General features: G+C 42.7%; 1 protein-coding gene across 1 annotated transcript in view; it reads left to right on the top strand.

Annotated features, from left to right (window-relative positions):
* Positions 1 to 18,794, top strand: part of GAREM1 (GRB2 associated regulator of MAPK1 subtype 1) — a 265,005-nt gene extending 246,211 nt beyond the window's left edge. Inside the window, exons 5-6 of the mRNA XM_082258311.1 lie at positions 8,256 to 8,422; positions 17,350 to 18,794. Coding sequence (XP_082114437.1) covers positions 8,256 to 8,422; positions 17,350 to 18,253 — 1,071 coding nt within the window. The 3' untranslated portion in view covers positions 18,254 to 18,794. The remainder of the gene's footprint in view (positions 1 to 8,255; positions 8,423 to 17,349) is intronic.
* The last annotated feature ends 1,084 nt before the right edge of the window (positions 18,795 to 19,878 follow it).

Raw genomic sequence — 19,878 nt, 5'->3', positions numbered from 1 at the left:
CCTGTCACTGATGAGTGATGTGGTAGAACCACTTTCATAGTAAACCACACTGAGAATTATTCACACAAAACAATTGAAGACATAATAAAATAAAAAATTCTACCATAAGGCCCATTTTACATAAAGGGTCTGATCAGGTACAACTCTGTTTTTTCAGGTGGACCTGATCATATGGTCCATTCACCCCTACGGACCAGTGGGTGTGAACGAATTTGTGTCTGTTTACACCTGCCTACCTCTGATTCGATCCAGTCCATAAAAAAAAAAAAAAAAAAAAAACGGAAGGGGATTAATCTTCCTTCATCGGTTTAGAGGGCAACCCGGTATAAACAGACAGTGGAGCAATGCAGGCTCTGTCCATGCCTGCTCTGCAGAAATTGAGCAGATACGGACCTATCATCCACCCACTCTACTTTACTGATCAAAATGGAATCAACCCTGTGTTAAAGGGGCCTTTATATAAAGAACCCGCTTTTTAAAGCAAAACCTGATTGAGAAAATTACAATTGCTACCTTGGGGGCCAGTACTGGTTATTGATTCTTTCTCTGACCGTTCAATCAATAGTTCTATTTACTATGTAGTGCAAGGGCCCACCTGATTGGATAATTTAGGAATTAGGAAGGCCCTCATGTTATATGGTTTTAGTAAATCTAAAGTTGTACGAAGATTGTATGGCGTGCATTACAGCTTATCAGAGGATGAGCCAATGTGGGATTAATTACCGGGGTGGGGGGGTACGACAAATGTGGGGTATTGTTAGATACTGATAATAAAGCTGGTCATACACTATGCGAGCTTCATCCAGTTCCTGATGAACAGCCTGAAATTCGCTTCAAAAGGGTGCCCTTTTGCCACCCTGCCACCAAACATCCAATTGAAAAATTGATGGAGTCAGATGAAAAATTGTTGTCCAAACAGCATCAAATCAGATGCAGCCACTGTTTGGGCTCACAGGCATTGGAAATTGCCATTGCCGGGTCTTCTTCTGAAAATACTAGTTGCCTGGCTGTCATTGTCAATCAAAGGCTTCAATATTTTGAGTCACTCATTTACCACAGGCATTCAATCTGGATTTGTGAATTCACTTGCTGCATACGTCTTTTGGGTCAGTGATACAGATTGTGATAAAGTAATTCATACACATACATACAGCTTATAGATCTGAGAGTCTCTGACTTTAGTTATTTACTCACTGGCCCTATAAGTCTGACATTATTGAAACCAAACAACTAGTGGTTTCTAGAGGAGGTCAACAATAGTAGCCTCCATATTTCTCTCAGCACAGGTTTTCTTTAAAAGAGGAAAGCTTTCCTGGAGAATCCTGGGAGGTTGGTATTGCTTGTCAAGTAAAGCCGGTAGTTTGGAGTGCTCTTTCAAAATAAATAATTTATTGGCTACATGTATAAAGACACAATGCTGTAGTTGCCAACGCGTTTTTGTAGGTACACAGCCTTTCCCATAGCATACAAAAATGTTTTTAAAACATATATATACATATACATAAATATATAGTCCAACATACATACTGCAAAGAGGCAGAATTCCATTAGATAAAACAAAAATTAGGTCATTATCACATGGAGCAAAAGCAAACAGAAAAATGAGAGATGACACAATTCAAGTATAAATTACCAGAATAAATGTCACACATTAACCGCTTGCCGCCCATGCTATAAGCAAAAGACCGCTACAGAATGGGCTTCCAATGCCGGGGGGGGGGGCTGTACCTGGACGTCGTCCGATGATCACACTGCCAGCGCACCCCCTGCAGTGCGTGATCGGCATGCTCTGTGATCACTGAGTCCTGTTTACAGATCAGAGTAAAGGGCCAATCACAGTGGCCCTTTACCATGTGATCAGCTGTCAACCAATGACAGCTGATCACAGAATGTAAACACAGCTTGATAAAAGAAGAGCGCTGATAACCAACTTGTGTTAGTGTCCTGATTATCAGTGCAGTCCCAACAATGCCCACCAGTGCCACTTATCAGTGCTGCCAATCAGTGCCTCCTCATCAGAGTTACCTATCAGTGCCCATTAATGCCGCCCATTAGTGCCACCTATCAGTGCACATTAGTGATGGAGAAAAATTACCTGTTTGCAAAAAGTTATCACAATAAAAACAGACAATGGTATATGATGCTCTTCTAATAGGACCAAACCAGGAAACCCATATGGTACATAACATAAAAATGAATGTATGATAAAATGCATCAATAGTCTCTGGGAGGCAAAGGGTAACTGTCCTTAGTGGCTGCCGGCTGGAGCACGGAGAAGCTCTGGAATGTAAATGGAGAGAGAGAGCAGCGTTGACTAAGTGCAGCATTAGTAAATTTATTGAAGGTAAATGTGTAAAAACACAAGTGTAGATATACACAGGCATGATATGTTAAAAGGTCATCCGCTGTGTCCCCGATGCGGAAAATATGCAGAGTTCGGGCTGTGAGCTGACCGGTGGTGAATAACGCAATCAAGACATCCAAAAATAATATACTTACGTTCCTGCCCATCAATTTGTTTGAACAATTCCAGCGAGTTGCCAATGCATATTTTCTTTTCCTGCTGATATTACAGCTAATCCCCGAACTGTCTTCCTTGTCATGGTTTACCACCATTGTACCTTTTAGTTCTTGTATTGACCATCACTGCTGTTAAAGATGCCACTGATGACTGATAATCAAGTAAACAATCCTCAGTCTCAGGTTCTTCTCAGTGGCAGCATAGTTAGTCACCAATCCACTCTAGGTGATTGACGCCTACCACCCGCCCTGAACTGCTTTTTAACCTGCTCCAATATGGCAACTGATACAGCCTAATGAGGGAGCACACATGCTCCGAATGCGCGCATCCCCCGCTGAACCAGACCCGGAAGTGACGTCACATGCTCTCGAAATCCCGAGCTTCACCAAGGATAGCCGGGCCAGACATTACACTGGCTGCCACAAATGCAACTGGCCTGCACCAGCTCCGCCATTGGGGATGTGACAGCACCGGGGACACAGCGGATGACCTTTTAACATATCATGCCTGTGTATATGTACACTTGTGAGTGTATTTACACATTTACCTTCAATAAATGTACTTATGCTGCACTTAGATGGCGCTGCTCCTTCTCTCCATTTGCAAAATGTTATAACAAACTATGAAAAATGTTTTGTGTTTTTTCAAAACTTTTGGTATTTTTTGTATGTTTAGCAAAAAATAAAAAACCCAGTGGTGATTAAATACTACCAAAAGAAAGCTCTATTTGTGTGCAAAAAAATAATTACAATTTCATATTGGTATAGTGTTGCATGACCGCGTAATTGTCACTCAAAGTGCGACATTGCTGAAAGCTGAAAATTGGCCTGGGCTGGAAGGGGGCAAAAGGGCCCAGTAGGCAAGTGGTGAATAATATGCAGTATATCCAATAAAACTACATATATTAAAAAATAAGATTAATGTCCATATTATTCAAGCCCTGCGGTGCCCTTGTAATAAGGGTGTGTATCTATAAAACCTCACGTTAAAGTAGGATGTGTATCTCCTCCTCTCAAAGATTTCTTGACCTGTTAAATGCCAAAGAAAGAGAACGTGTCAAGACTTAATTTGTGTTTCACAAAAATGTTTAGAAATGTTGGATATATTTCTTGCATTGTTATTTCTGGCTCCTCATGGTCCGGCTTATCATGCGGATACTCCTTCTGATCCTCATGAGTCACTAACTCAGACCTGGCATGCAGAACTTTGTACGTTTCTCCCACTTTCTTCATCTGCATACTTGTCCACGGTAATGTTAGCTCTAGAATTTTCAAGAATTTATGAAAGGCAGCTTCCATGTTTCTTCAATGAAATGTACTAAAATGAATGACAATTTTCTGTAATATGCTTTATTGTAAAACATTTTTAGAGTTAAAAGGTTTTTCTCTTTCGTTCATTGACAGACACCGCTCCTGATCTTCTTCACCATTGGGTATACTGCCCCCTACAGGAGTAGGACACTAGGCAGAAAAAAAAGTCTGGCTACACCTATGGGCAGCCCCATGGTGTATACTCCCTCTCTCTGCTATAGGTATAGGTTTTTTTCTGCCTAGTCAGGAGTAAGGACTTAGTTCCTTGCTGGGATCTCTGGTCCTGGCATTTTTTTCGTTTTAGATAACATTTTTTTCTCCTGTTTTCTTCCTGTGAGATCTACAATCAACTGCCAGACTGGGCGATGGGCTGGATGCTCTAGATCCAGTGGTTACCCCAGTCTTGCTAGCGAGTGCTAGGTCGGCCGCGACTTAGCCCCACCGGATGATCAGCTCTGCATGGGAGTGGTCATACTTGGTGGGGGTTTCTGCCAGGGCCCCCCTTCCTGCCTGGACTTGTCCTTGAGGCCTAGGGATCCCTCCCAGGTCCCTGGGAGCCTCGTGAAGCCGTCATTTTCTTGTAGCCTATGTGCTCAATGCACGGCAAACATGTTTGTGTAGTCTGGTTGCCATTGAAAATACCAGCGGCCATGACAGTGGACCCTCTGTGGGTCGATTCCGGCAGTGCGAGCCCCTCCTCATACCCTGGTGCTGACTCCTGGATCCGTTTATTTCCTGATTGCCATTCGTGCAGTGCAGATTCTCCTGGTTTCTGCGGGGTGGTGAGTCTGGTGGGGTCCTCTCCCTCTCTGCTGAGGATCGATTGGTTCTCTGTGACTGGCAACCGGGTGGTGCTGCCAGAGCGGTGGGGGTTGTCCCTTAGCAATGTCTTACACTTTTTGTGGGGTCCCCCTGGTAACTCATGGAGTGTTTGGAGCACATCTCCCGACCTGATCCCCTCTTTGGGGCTGCAGGACCCTCTGGGTCCCATCCATCAATGCACTGACGGTGGTCCTGGAGTCTCTTGAGTCCCGTGTGGAGGTGGCTTTTGGGCGATAGGCTGGCATAAAGCGTCCCTGCCTCATTTGTCTCCTCGGAGCCTGAATCCTATTCGGCCCCTGCGGACTGCTGGGTCTTTGACCATGCGCCTGGAATCCTCAGATAGTGAGGATGATTTCTCCGCTTCTGCAACTGCGCACGAAAAGGCGCTGGTGGACACACTGATTGTATCTGTGCTTGAGACTTAAAGTTGGAGAACGCAACTGCGACAGAGGCGCATGTTCCCTTTGGCACCCACAAGCCACCCCTCCTATTTTGACAGAATTGTCACTGAAGAGTGGGGACGACCAAAGCGTCCCCTTGGGGTCCCTAAGCGAGTTGCTAGGCAATACCCCTATGGGGAGTTCCTTCTTAAGAAGTGGACTGTTGCACCGGTAGTGGACCCTCCGATTTCCAGTTTAAACAAGGCAACCATGATCCGGATTTTAAAAAGTCCCTGGCCTTTAAGGACTCGGCTGACAGGAAGGCGGAGGCTGTGGCCCTCAATTTGCACACCCTGGCTGGTTTGGGACTGAGGCTGATTTTGACCATTGCCCTGGTGTTGCACACTCTGACCAGAGTGGGCTAAGCTTTTACGCAGCATCCTGGAGGGGTAGTAGCTCCCCCCTGCCTTTGCTGAGCTGGCGGACCAGCTGGTCCAGGGGCTGCAGTTGCCTCTTTGGATGCGGCTCCCCTAGGGGCTCAGCTCTCTGTTTCGGCAGTGGTTCTTCGGCGTGTCTTTTGGCTCAAATGCTGGTCTGTGGACCAGACTTCTCAAAAGGCCTTGACTGATCTTTCCTTTCGAGGAGATTGTCTGTTTGGTGCTACCCTGACATTAAAGGTTTCACAGAGGAGAAGAGTACCTTTCTTCTGCAGGCTACTAAGGGCAAGGACCCTCATTGTAGATGTGGGCCTCCTTCTCGGCTCATAAGTTGTTTTGTCCCTCGGGGTCAACTGACAAGGGATCGGGGCCCTTCAGGGCCCCCTCTGGAGAATCCAAGCGAACTTGGTATGGCATGGCAAGTGGGGGCTTCTCCTGACCCGCGGACTAGGCCGCTTCAGCAGGAAGGTACACTCTCACCCTTATCTGGGGTGGAGGGGCGTCTTTGCTGGTTCCCAGACCCGTGGACTCCCCTGGTACAAGAACAAGTGGGTCCACGAGGTCATTGGGTCTTGCTACTAGATCGAGTTTCATTCTTGCCCTCCAGTAAGGTTCTTCCTTCTGACGTGCGACTGTCCCGAGTCCACTTACAGGCTCTTTTTGGGGCGGTGCAAGACCTTTTACTTTACGGGTGATGGTCCCGGTTCCGACTTTGGAATGTTTTCAGGGGTTTTACTCAAACCTGTTTGCAGTCCCCAGGAAGGAAGGCAAGGTGCTTCCAATTCTGGACCTCGAGGCGCAAAACTGCTTTGTGCGGGTGCAAAAGTTCAGAATGGAGTTTGTTTGCATGAAGGTGGCCTCCCTGCATCAGGGGGATTTTCTTGCCTCCATCGGCATCAAGGACGCTTACCTTCACATTCCAATATGTCTCGGTCTCCAGCACTTCCTCCGCTTTGCCGTGGGAGAGGAGCATTATCAGTTTGTGGCGTTCCCTTTTTGTCTCGCCTCTGCTCCTCGGGTCTTCACGAAAGTGTTGACCCCGGTGCCACCATATTTATGCCAATGGGGGATCGTGGTGCTGGGCTACTTGGACGTCCTCCTCCTGCGAGCGTAGTCTCCTACTGCTCTGGTGGAAAACCTGGAAATCACCATACGATCTTGAGGGAGTTTGGCTGCATTCTGAATTTTCTGAAGTCTGCTCTGGTTCCGTCCACAAGCTGGACTATCTGGGTCTGAATCTGGACTCACTCTTAGCCAGAGTGCTCCTTCCTCTGGATAAACTTAAGAAACTAGAGGCTGCAATTCGTCTCCTACTGTCCAGCAGATGCTCATCCCTCAAGACTTGCATGCGGGTGCATGATCTAATGGTGTCTACCTTCGAGGCGGTTTCTGTTTGCACAGTTCCATACGAGGTCGCTGCAAGGGAGATTCTGGCCAAATATGACAAGAATCCACAGTCTCTCTGCTAGCCTGTCCAGTTGGGGAGGCGTCCTCGGCAAATATTCTACTTAGGGGATCTGGACACTGGAAGACTCCAGACTACTGATCAATGTCTTGAAACTCTGGTTCAGATCTATTCCATTCAGAGTCAGGTTCCTCCTTTCCCTGTCAAGGCGCATTCTACTCGGGTGCTCAGTGCCTCCTGGGCTTTCTGTCATCAGGCGTTAGTGACGCAGGATTGCAAGGCGGCCTTCTGGTCATCGGTGCACACTTTCACAAAGTTCTATAAAGTGGATGCGTTGGCATCTGCAGATGCTTCCTTTGGCCACAAGATTTTTGCAGTCTGCTGTTTAAAGAGGTTCTAAACCCCACATTTTTTTTTTCAACCTGCAAGAGAAACACATAATGAGCTAGTATGCACCGCATACTAGCACATTATGAAATACTTACCTCAGAACGAGCCCCCGCCGTGCCGCCCGCTCATCTCTATGACGGGCTACATGTCCAGTCGCCCGTCTTCCGGGATCCCGGCATCCGGGCCATCAGATTGGCCGGAGCCGCGGTGACGTCACTCCCGCGCACACGCGTGGGAGCCGACGGTCACGGCACGGGCCTCTGAAGGAACGGCACCAGCGGCCGTTCCTTCAGAGTGCATGCGCCAGTGACGTCACTGGCTGCATGTAAGGTAAATATCTCCTAAACGGTACATGTTTAGGAGATATTTACAGTACCTATAGGTAAGCATTATCATAGGCTTACCTATAGGTAAAAGTGTCAGAGGAGGGTTTACTTCCTCTTTAAAGGATCTGGTCCTCTTTGAGGGTTTATTGTTTTTTTTTTCAGTTGCTTTGGTTGCCCTCCTGTTTACCTGGTTGGCTATAGTTTAGCTTTGGGAATTTCTTTTCGCTGTTGCCACCCCTCATGTTTAACACTGCTTTGGGACCTCCCAATGGTTAAGAAGATCAGGAGCTGTGTCCATCAATGAACGATAGAGAAAATGGGATTTTTGACTTGCCGTAAAATCCATTTCTTTGATGTTCATTGATGGACACAGCACCCACCCCTCTGTGGTGTTGTAAATCTTCTGACACTGCTTGTAACAAAACTGAGTACCTATACCATAGAGAGGGAGTATACCCCCTGGGACTGCCCGTAGGTGTAGCCAGACTTTTTTTCTACCTAGTGTCCTACACCTGTAGGGGACAGTATAACCCAATGGTTAGGAAGATCAGGAGCTGTGTCTGTCAGTGAACATCAGAGAAATGGATATTACGGTAAGTCAAAAATTAAATTTTTTTTTTGTGAATTGCTCCAATCAATAATAATTGTGGACTCCCCTTCCTAGGTAAAAGAAGAATGCAGACTTTTGAATGCTCCACCTGTGCCTCCTCGCAGTTCAAAACCATCGTCCCCCACCCCATCTGTTCCACCGCCAACAGGAAAACTAGCACGGCAGCAAACACGCTCTCCCAGTCCTACGCTTTCCTATTATTCCTCAGGGCTGCACAGCATGTAAGTACAGCAAGTCTCTGTAAACACTGTCTGTCTCTTCTTTCCCAAGTTCAGCCAAAAAAGCTGAGAACTGCATTATAATGTAAAGCTCAGCAGAAATGAAGAAATCAAAGTGAATTTAAGACGGCCTTTAAAGCCAGACTTGCATTAAATGTAACATTACCAAAGCAATACGAGAAGGACAGAAAGCACGGTTTAGCCTGCAGAAAATATTTCAAAGACTTTATTCGGTCACTGGAATTGAATGATGAATGCATAGAAATAACATTCTAGATTCTAAGGGTTACAGTGTGAAAACTCTATTTCAGAAAGGTTTACTGGAGAATATGCAGGATTGCCTGGCAGAAAAGGAAAAAGCTTTTATTACTTTATCTCCGAGTACTATAGTTGATTCCTACAATGAGCCCTCTGCTGGTTAAACAGAAGCACTGCAGCAATATAAATCATGCTCCCAACCCATGTTTTATATGCCTGTGTCTTTTCCACAAAGCTTTACATACTGCACTTTAACACCAAGAAGCTTACAATCTAAGGTCCCTATCTCACATACATATATACATACTAGGGTAAATTTGTACAGAAGGCAATTAACCTACTATTAGGATTTTGGAGTGTGGGAGGAGAGTGGAGTACCCAGAGTAAACCCACACCAGCACAGGGGCCAGGATTTGAACCGGGGACCTTATTGCTGCAAGTTCCAACTACTAAGCCACTGTACTGTTTTAAATAGAACCTGTCAAGACAGCTGTTACTTTCACAGCCAGTCATCAATCTAGCACTGGAGAGGGGGTCATTTCAATGACACCCTAAAATGGTGACTGCCTCCAGGGCTGGCATGTCACTGTGTACACTGCGCCACTGGCTTTGACTGATAAAAGTGGTCCTGGCGGGTTTCCCTTTAAAGTGGATCTCCAAACAAAAAAGCCTAAAGTTGTAATAAACCCTCAGTGTTTTCTTAGATTAACACATTGAGCACAATACAATAAACATTCCCTAGCCAACAATTTGTTAAAATTCTTACCCCAACACTTGCAGTTTACAACTTTAAATGCTGTTGGCTCTTGTTATTGCAGCTTCCCTGAACTTCCTGTCTTCACAGGAAAGAGTTAACAGTGGACAGTGCAGAGTTAAGCCAGCCATAGATAGAATCTCAGCCCTCAGCAGAGACTGGCCAAGATTTGAACCATGTATGGGCAGGCAGATTGTACCAAAGTTGATCGATCAATCAACTTGGGTACAGCCAGCCTGTCAAATTTGTCATGCAATTATTGACACTAGCACTAATAACTGTGTGTTCTCCCTGTGGGGACACAATGGCACGGCAGGAGGGATTCTGTCAACGCTGAATGTGTTGATGCTGAAATCTAGCAATTTGCACCATCTATGGCTGGCTATAGTTTTTTTTTTTTTCTAGGTTGGAGGAGGGAGGAACAGGGAGTACCTTGCCATCCTAGGCTATGGGGCTGTGTGTTTCTGTTTGATGCACACAATGTTGGAAGACACAATTCTAGTCCCTGCATGCAAGAGTGGCCACCCATAAGATCCATAAGCTGCTGCAAGTAAAAGGAGGCAACATAAATGTATTTCTTTAGTTACCTCTCTTACCCCAGCCTTCTGATTGAACAGTGAATGAACAGAAGTACTTGGATGAGGTCATCCCTGTACTCTTCCGATCTGTAAACATATTGCAAGTGGTAATTCTCCCCCATCCTGGCTGTACAAAACAAAACCATGTGTCTCTATGGCTCCAGTTCTTTATAAAGTAGATCAGCATGATTGCAGCCTTCATGGTTTGTATCGCGCTAACTAATCCCACATGTCAGTCAGAAAATGAGACCTTTTAATTGCTCCAACTTTAATTAATTAAGCACATTCAGTGATGATATGTTACATGGTTTATAATCTGGAGTTGAACAAGTTCCTGCAAAGCTCTCAGGCCAGGTAAATTCATGCTTTAGGTAGGCGAGGCTTTCTTAGTGAAATGCAAATAATTTAATGACTCAACTGCTAGATATTTCCAGTTGATATCTGCATTTATTAACAAGATGATCTAATTAAATTAGGATTTTCTGAATAGTTTTTTGGAACATATATCCTGAGATTTACTGTAAGTATAAGAAACCTTTTGCTGGTAAACTTTAGTGCATTAGTAATACATGCATCAACTAGCATATTCCCTAAGCAATGTTAGATACATTTGTTGTTAACCTTAATCTGATGCTAGAGCACTCATGCTTGCAATTGCATGCTAAGGCCCTGACCAAACTAAAGACAATTTTTAGATATAATATATAGGTTTTTAAATAAACCTATACATTTCCCATGAGGTCAGGTCATATCTTTTCTGAGAGAAAATAAACAGCCTTAATTGGAAAAATAAATCAACCAACAAAGTTACTATCACCACATTGTAGTGTGATGTAGCACCTTTAGCTAAATTGTAGAACATTGTATAATGCAACAACTCTGGCAGTAAGGCTACAGTATTATGTATGTGAGTATTAGTACTGTATAAGTATAGTAGCGAGTATGGTGTGGCACCTTTCCTAGTAAAGGTATTGCGGTGTGATGCAGCACCTATGGCAGAGAGGGTACTGTAATACTGTATACTCTGGTGTTGACTATGATGCACCACTTTCTGACTGTAGTACGATGCAACACTTTTGGTGGTGAGAGTACTGTAGTACGACACAACACTTGCAACACTTCTGATGTTTAGGGTACTTGTAGTATGATGCAGCACTTTTGGTGGTAAGGGTACTGTAGTATGTTGCAGCACTTTTGGTGGGGAGGGTGTTGTATTTCAGTGTTGCACTTAAGAGTGCAGCTACTGCAATGTGTTGCAACCATTCTGGCTGTATAAGTACTTTAGTATAATGTTGCAGTGCAGGTTTGACTCTTTCTCTGACTGCCTCATTATCATTGGACCTGACACACAGAGTAAAGGGAGGCAGTCCTGAGCTCTTTCTACTTCACAGGTCACATGATAACACAGGTCACAGGTCCACTGGCTTCCGCTCACCCAATGAATTAAATTCAAAATACTTACAACATCTTGCAAAGCAATCCACAGCTTAGCCCCTAGCTACATCACCAGCCTCGTCTCAAAATACCAACCTAATCGCTCTCTTCGTTCCTCTCAAAACCTCCTGTTTTCTAGCCCCCTCGTCACCTCCAGGACTTTTCCAGAGCCTCTCCAATCCTATGGAACTCCTTACCCTTATCTGTCCGATTATCTCCCACTCTATTAGCTTTTAGGCGATCTCTGAAAACCCTCCTTTTCAGAGAAGCCTATCCTACCAACCCCTAACAAATGTATCTCCATTTTCTCCATTAACCCATCCATCACGGTTATTGCCTTTTGTTTCACTTGACCCTCCCTTCTAGATTGTAAACTCTAACGAGCAGGGCCCTCTAGTTCCTCCTGTTTTGAACTGTATTGTAACTGTATTGTCTTCCCTCACATTGTAAAGCGCTGCGCAAACTGTTGGCGCTATATAAATCCTGTATAATAATAATAATATGATGAAGAGCCATCGAGGAACATAATAAGCACAGGGCTTGTACAGCTGGGAAAGGCTTTATGACTCAGGATGGCTATTTGAGCTTCATTTAGGTCCTGCATCATTGTACACTTTCCTCCACTGTGTACAGAAATAAAGTTATTGTCTGGTCCCATATTGTCTAGTGAACAGCTTGATAAAGGGTTCTCACTTAACTTTTGAAGTAGGAATGGCCCGGAGAAAATTGCCAATCAAATTAGTCTTTAACAGCTGTAATTTAGCATTTGGAAGATGCAACCCATGTTTTTAGATTACTGGCCCTTTATTAAAACTGCAGGTCCTTATACAGTACATTGTTACAAACCGGCTCATCTTAAACCATATTTTTAGTTAAAGACCAAATAGCTGTATTCATAATTTGTAATGCTGTTTTAAGTCTTGGTGCATTATTGATCATGGCCTCCTGCAATAAATTAAATATGAAGTGGCCACTATTACATTTTCATATAGACAAACGAGTGCGGTCAGCAGATGATATAAGAATGTTGATGTTTCTTCCAGACGAGCTGAGAGCTGTGGAGGCCAAAAAGTGCACCGGCTAGAATAATGATAATATATTTTGTTGGCTTATCCTTTAGTATAAATCCGGCATTTGTAATAGTGCAAGAATATAGAATATTCAGGGAACTGCTTGTGTGCCTTAAAATAAGATGCCTTTTACGAATTTCCTCACAAAACAGTATAATAAATTTGTTAGAAATGTGCTGTGCTTCAGAAAGAATACATACATAACTTCACAGTCTCCTAAATTCTAAAACCTTTAGTATTTCTCCTCTGTCCAGTTATGTCCCCCATTTCTCTTCTTTGTTCAAGACGGTGCTTATTAGGGTTCATGAAGTCTCTCATTATATATTTTATTCCTCAAACCTTTCACCACTTTGGTTTGCTCCTCTGTGGACTCATTTCATCTTATCATCTTTTTGTAAGTGAGGTCTACAGAACTGGACACAATGTTCTAAATTAGGTCTAACTAAAGATCTGTATAAGAAAACCAGGACCTCCTTCTTCTCAATATGATTCCTTTAGTGATGCATCCCAGAATTACAGTCAGGTCCATAAATATTGGGACATCGACACAATTCTAATCTTTTTGGCTCTATACACCACCACAATGGATTTGAAATGAAACAACCAAAATGTCCTTTAACTGCAGACTTTCAGCTTTAATTTGAGGGTATTTATATCCAAATCAGGTGAACGGTGTAGGAATTACAACAGTTTGTATATGTGCCTCCCACTTTTTAAGGGACCAAAAGTAATGGGACAGATTAACAATCATAAACCAAACTTTCACTTTTTAATACTTGGTTGCAAATCCTTTGCAGTCAATTACAGCCTGAAGTCTGGAACATATAGACATTACCAGATGTTGGGTTTCATCCCTGATGATGCTCTGCCAGGCCTCTACTGCAACTGTCTTCAGTTCCTGCTTATTCTTGGGGCATTTTCCCTTCAGTTTTGTCTTCAGCAAGTGAAATGCAGGCTCAATCGGATTCAGGTCAGGTGATTGACTTGGCCATTGCATAACATTCCACTTCTTTCCCTTAAAAAACTCTTTGGTTGCTTTCGCAGTATGCTTCGGGTCATTGTCCATCTGCACTGTGAAGCGCCGTCCAATAAGTTCTGAAGCATTTGGCTGAATATGAGCAGATAATATTGCCCGAAACACTACAGACCTCATCCTGCTGCTTTTGTCAGCAGTCACATCATCGATAAATACAAGAGAACCAGTTTCATTGGCAGCCTACATGCCCACGCCATGAAACTACCACCACTATGCTTCACTGATGAGGTTGTATGCTTTGGATCATGAGCAGTTCCTTTCCTTCTCCATACTCTTCTCTTCCCATCACTCTGGTACAAGTTGATCTTGGTCTCATCTGTCCATAGGATGTTGTTCCAGAACTGTGAAGGCTTTTTTAGATGTTGTTTGGCAAACTCTAATCTGGCCTTCCTGTTTTTGAGGCTCACCAATGGTTTACATCTTGTGGTTAACCCTCTATATTCACTCTCGGGAAGTCTTCTCTTGATTGTTGACTTTGACACACATACACCTACCTCCTGAAGAGTGTTCTTGATCTGGCAAACTGTTGTGAAGGGTGTTTTCTTCACCAGGGAAATAATTCTTTGGTCATCCACCACAGTTGTTTTCCGTGGTCTTCCGGGTCTTTTGGTGTTGCTGAGCTCACCGGTGTGTTTTTTTTCTTTTTAAGGATGTTCCAAACAGTTGATTTGGCCACACCTAATGTTTATGCTATCTCTCTGATGGGTTTGTTTTGTTTTTTTCAGCCTAATGATGGCTTGCTTCACTGATAGTGACAGCTCTTTGGAACTCATATTGAGAGTTGACAGCAACAGATTCCAAATGCAAATAGCACACTTGAAATGAACTCTGGACCTTTTATCTGCTCCTTGTAAATGGGATAATGAATAGCACACACCTAGCCATGGAACAGCTGAGCAACCAATTGTCCCATTTACTTTTGGTCCCTAAAAAGTGGGAGGCACATATACAAACTGTTGTAATTCCTACACCTTTCACCTGATTTGGATGTATAATACCCTCAAATTAAAGCTGGAAGTCTGCAGTTAAAGCACATCTTGTTTGTTTCATTTCAAATCCATTGTGGTGGTGTATAGAGCCAAAAAGATTAGAATTGTGTTGATGTCCCAATATTTATGGACCTGACTGTATATTTGCTTTCTCCCACTGCCAAGCCCCACTGTTTTTTAATTTTGCAATCCTTTGAAATAAACACCCACAAATCCTTTAATTATGTAGTTCAGACCAACACAGAACCCCCTATAGTACACGGTATCATTGAATTATTTTTCCCTAGGTGCATCATTTTGTTTTTCAAATCATTGAACTGCAGTTTCTACTGCTTTAACCAAGCTTCCAGCAATGTCAAATCATGTTCCATAATACAAAACACCTCCTGGAGTGTCAACTCCGTTGCACACCTGTCATCATTTATAATCTAGGATCTTCCACACAACCTATCTGTCTAATGGTACCCATACACTAGATGAAAAATTGCTTGAAAATCTGTTATTTAGACAGTTTGTTTTTCGTCCAGTTAATGGGACAAATTGATAATCGGTTGTGATGTTTTTGAGCCAAAAATCAAAGGAAAAGTTTTATTGAAAACTTCTGCCGAACAGACGATAAATTGAAAGGTTAATGTGTTTCTCATCCGTTTGAAAAACAAACTACTAGTACTGCACATGGGTGAAAAAAACTTTAACCCAGAAGATAAACGTTCATATCAACAAACAATAATGTCTAAAATAAAGAGCATAGCAATAGTACACACAAGAAACAAAAAATTAAAATAGGAAAAACAGAGACCAAAAAAATGCAATAATGAAAAAAATTTTTTGTTGGAAAACCTGTCATTACATGATGGCAATATAATTTGCTCTCACAACCTTGTGTTAGTTTTTCAAAAATTCATTCAAATAATTTTTTGACTGGTGTATGGCTATCATTAACACTAGTGGGGTCTATCAATTTTAAAATTCACACAGCTTAATCTTCTCAATATACTAATGGAATGGACCTCCTGTCCATTTTCATATGTTCCTCCAGACAGATGGAAAATAGGACCACCATCCGTCTGAATTTTGCGGGCAGGATCGGATCGGATAGCGTCAGTCCGCAGACATCCGCCGCTCCATAGGGGAGACTAGAGGGTCTGATCAGATCTGTCTAAAAAACGGACAGGCGGACCTGATTGGGCAGGGCCATGTGAAAGGGCCCTTACTGAGTGAACATTAATTGCTTTCACATTAAGTCTGTTAAGGCACTTGCACATGGTCGTACATTAGGGTGTAGGGCCATACAGATATGTCTTTTGTGGCATCCAGGAGCGACAGTTGCAGTGTATTTGCACCCACTAACATGCATTACAGGATATGTTGTGTGCATGTAACTGCAAGCAGACACCCATACACATACATGTGTAAGTGGCGGTTACAGCCTTATAGCCATGCACAGTATATTCTGTAATGCATGTCAATGGTCAAAATCACGCTGCAACTGTGGCTTCTGGGTACCACAGTAAAGGGCATAGTTTACTCTGTGCTGCCATACATCCTAATGTACAGTCCTTTTCAAGAGCCCTGATATATATTTTAGTTTGGTCTTTTACACTTGAGTAAAATCCAAGAATATCTTTTGATGACAATCAGTAGTGCAATTTCACAATTTCTCTTCTAATTTATTGCTAATTCATAAATGAATGTGTTATCTTCATCTAGCACTCTCCTAGGTTGGTGCTAGAGGGAGAGTGTATAGTTTTTGAATCCTGTCTGCTTACCAGAGGGATTGCAGGTAAATCTATATTGTTCTCTGCCTACCAGACAGCAGGGTCTGATAGTAAGGTCTGCTCAATGTGCTCAGGTGCAACTCAGTCTGTCTGCAGAGTGTTTCACACTGGTCCAATAGGGAAGCATATTGGACAGTGGGAGGAAACCTGACAAGTGCACAGGCGTTTAATACAGCCCTAGTCATTTGGCAGAGGAAAGTGCCTCAGTGCATGCTGGGATACTGTATTAATGCCAGGAGCACATGTGTTCAGGGTCTTTCGTCTGGATAGCAGAGTCTCGGAGGGAGGGGGGCGGTTGCTTCCTCCTCTGTAGAGGTGCTATGCGGCCTCGGGTAGTCGACCTGAGAGTCTGAAGAGATAGAGAGAAACTGGACCCGGAGGTCCCGTGGAGCTGACTGAGAGGAGAGACACTGAATGATCTGATTCTGCAGTACAGTGTGTACAGATCTGTGTGAGGGGACACCCCTGCAGCTAGAAGAGTCAGTGGATAGGTGTCAGTTAAAGGGCTGCTAGTGAGTATCCTGAAGAGAATGTAGATCATCAAGTCTATTGCTGGAGAAAGAGCAAGGAGACTTAACCCTTTTCATACATGTGGAAGTATGGTTTAACCAGCGTGACTGCTTCTACAAGCAACCCGGTGAGGCCAAGTGAGAGTTGTCCTTATCAAATGTACATAGTTAGAGTATCCCACTATTCCCTTCTCCCATCCAAGTTCCACAATAAATACTAAAAGCCAACACCCCCGGACTGTTTATCGAGCAACGAGCCATTGGGAGTAAGGTTGAAAGTGTGAACTGTACCCTAAGTGACTGTTTTCTAGTAAGCCGAGGAGGCCCAACAAGTGCTACATTCATATTAGCATAACCTGGAAAGAAAAGTTTGAATATTGCTTAATAGAAATGGTTTTAAAAGACATAAAAAGATGCTTTAAAAATATAACGCGCAGAAGCAAGAGATAGATGCAGATCCGTAAAAGAATATACTTTAGAATGTTAGACTTTTGTATAACTAAACTTTCATTTCTTCTTTCCAGAGGTGTCCCAGAGAATGAAGTAGCCACCTCTTCGGACAATGCCCAGGTTTCGTGTTATCCCTGTAATTGGATCAAGAATGAGATTAATGACCTTGAAAGCACCTTGCCTTGTGGGACAGCACCCTCTGAAACCCTTCCTTCCCGCCTGTCCTGGCCAAACCGTTATTGTGGTGGGGCTGAAGGCATGAACACAAACGACCTGCTCATAGATCAGTGCCGCAGTTATTACAGTTATCCTCGACAAAAGACCCCAGCCACACCAAAGAGAAATTTTCCGTCCCCCTTTGATTTTAGTGTGGGAGATTCTTTAACTGGGTGTCCACAAGTGACACCAAATGAATTTACTGACATCTCTGCAGGATGCCCAAAGTCTGCAAGCTACTCGCTGGAAAGCTCTACTGAGAAGATTCTACCTGATAACAGCACAAAACAAAGTATGTCCTGTCCAGCATTACCCCCACGAGCATCCAAGTCAAGTGATGTTAACACAGAGCCACTCTCCCTGTCTATGAAAATAGATGGAGCAGAGGAAGAGTCCCAGACTTGCTCTCCAGATGTTACTGAAGAACATTATTTGGCTAAAAAGGGCATGCAGGATATTTTCTCTATTTCATACCCATTCTCTTCTCCTCTACACATGCAACTAGCACCCAGGTCATGTGGAGATGGCTCTCCTTGGCAGCCACCCTCTGACCTTTCAGGACTTTCCATTGAAGAGGTATCAAAATCGCTTCGGTTTATTGGTTTGTCAGAAGATGTTGTGTCCTTTTTTGTTTCTGAAAAGATTGATGGGAATTTACTGGTCCAGTTAACAGAGGAGATTCTTTCAGAAGACTTCAAATTAAGCAAACTGCAGGTCAAAAAGATATTACAGTTTATTAATGGTTGGAGGCCTAAGATGTAGACAATAAAGTATTACAAATGGTACTGAACAAAGCTATAAAAGAGCTGGACTGTAAGGCCGATATATGTACAATCTGAAATTGCTATTTTGCACTAAAACAATACTATTGGCTGTATATAGTCCTACAAAAAAAGAAAATCTTACTATGCAGTGAAAGGTACGAGTTGTAGTTGTATCACTTAGTACTGTACGTCAATGCAAACATTTATGAAAACACTCACAGTGTGCCTTGTGCATCACTGAACATTCAGCCGCTGCTACAAACCATTTTGAAATGTTAAAGGGAATTTTTAGTTTATAAGCTTCAATGTCTACAGATGTAATATATTGGTAGCCAAATCTTACTAATGTAGTTATCTCTTTTTTGGAAACAGGTAAAGTAAACCCTTATTAAAGATTACGAAAGAGCACTTAAATATATTCAGCTTTCGTAAATATAGAGAAAACAGTTCATGTATTTAGGGTTGGAATAAAATCCCAATTTCAGTGATTTTCCACTTGAGAAATGTTTGTAGTCCTGTACCCTGAAGATCATGTTTTATTCACTTGATGAACCATGTGGTGATATACCAAGTATGGAAGTAAGGGCTTAATCAGTTATTAACCATATGGAATACTCCTTACTCTACACATTTAAGACCTCTGTGTACTGAATTGTATGATTAGACTTGAAACATTTTGCAGAATTTTATTATTATATTAATCAACACTTTAATAATTTTTTTCTCCACTGCTTTGAATGGAGACAAAATGACCATGAAAGTTGTTGGTAGTGTTTATTCAATTAAAATGCCTCAAGGTGTACTGCATAGATGAGAGCCTGTTCTCTTGTTTGGTCATGGGTCTGACCAATGTTTGTAGAATGGTACTGCCCCCTGCAGTCAGCTACAGGTATTGGTCATCATTGTGATCTTTACTATTATTGACTTGGTCCTTCTGAAGGATAACCATGTTCTCAAAAGACTGGTGTTTTTTTTTTAATTCCAATTCACTTTTGAAGGATTAACCCCCATGTGGTGAATTGCTGTTTTTAAAATGAAGCTTCTTTTAATTCCTATTTTTCTGAATAAAATGTAATGTGTAACTCCCAGAACAAAACCACTGCTTGAGATGCAAAGAACTCAGTGTGGTAAAGCTATAGGCATTCATATACCATGTTTTGTGTATATAAATATGTATAATATATAAACTTATTTTCACTCAATGTGTGTGATCATATATCTTTGCAGCTAACTTTTTTTTAGTGTGCCAGTAAAATCATTGTGCAACAGAAAATTCAACTCAGATGGTCTAAAAGGAGATAAGACAAGTGTGTTATTGGGCCTTATTTTGAGAACTGTTATTTAAGACACTTTTTAGAATAAGGCTCATTATAACTCACTTCCATGCCATGATCTTGTTATGTGCTGTTCTTTAGAGTCATATAAAGACCATTTATTATCCCAGATGTGAATTAAATTTAATATTCAAATCATATGGGGAGCACATTTAATGTGTAACTAAAGGCAAAACATTTTTTCTCTTTTGTTCATTGATGGATGATCCAGAATCTTCTTAACCATTGGGTATGCTTCCCCCTACAGCAGTAGGACACTAGGCAGGAAAAAGCTTTACCACGCCTATGG

Source organism: Pelophylax lessonae (assembly GCF_965119305.1).
Source record: "Pelophylax lessonae genome assembly, chromosome: 5".
Lineage (NCBI taxonomy): Eukaryota > Metazoa > Chordata > Amphibia > Anura > Ranidae > Pelophylax > Pelophylax lessonae.
This window is presented reverse-complemented; position numbering and strand designations above follow the sequence as displayed.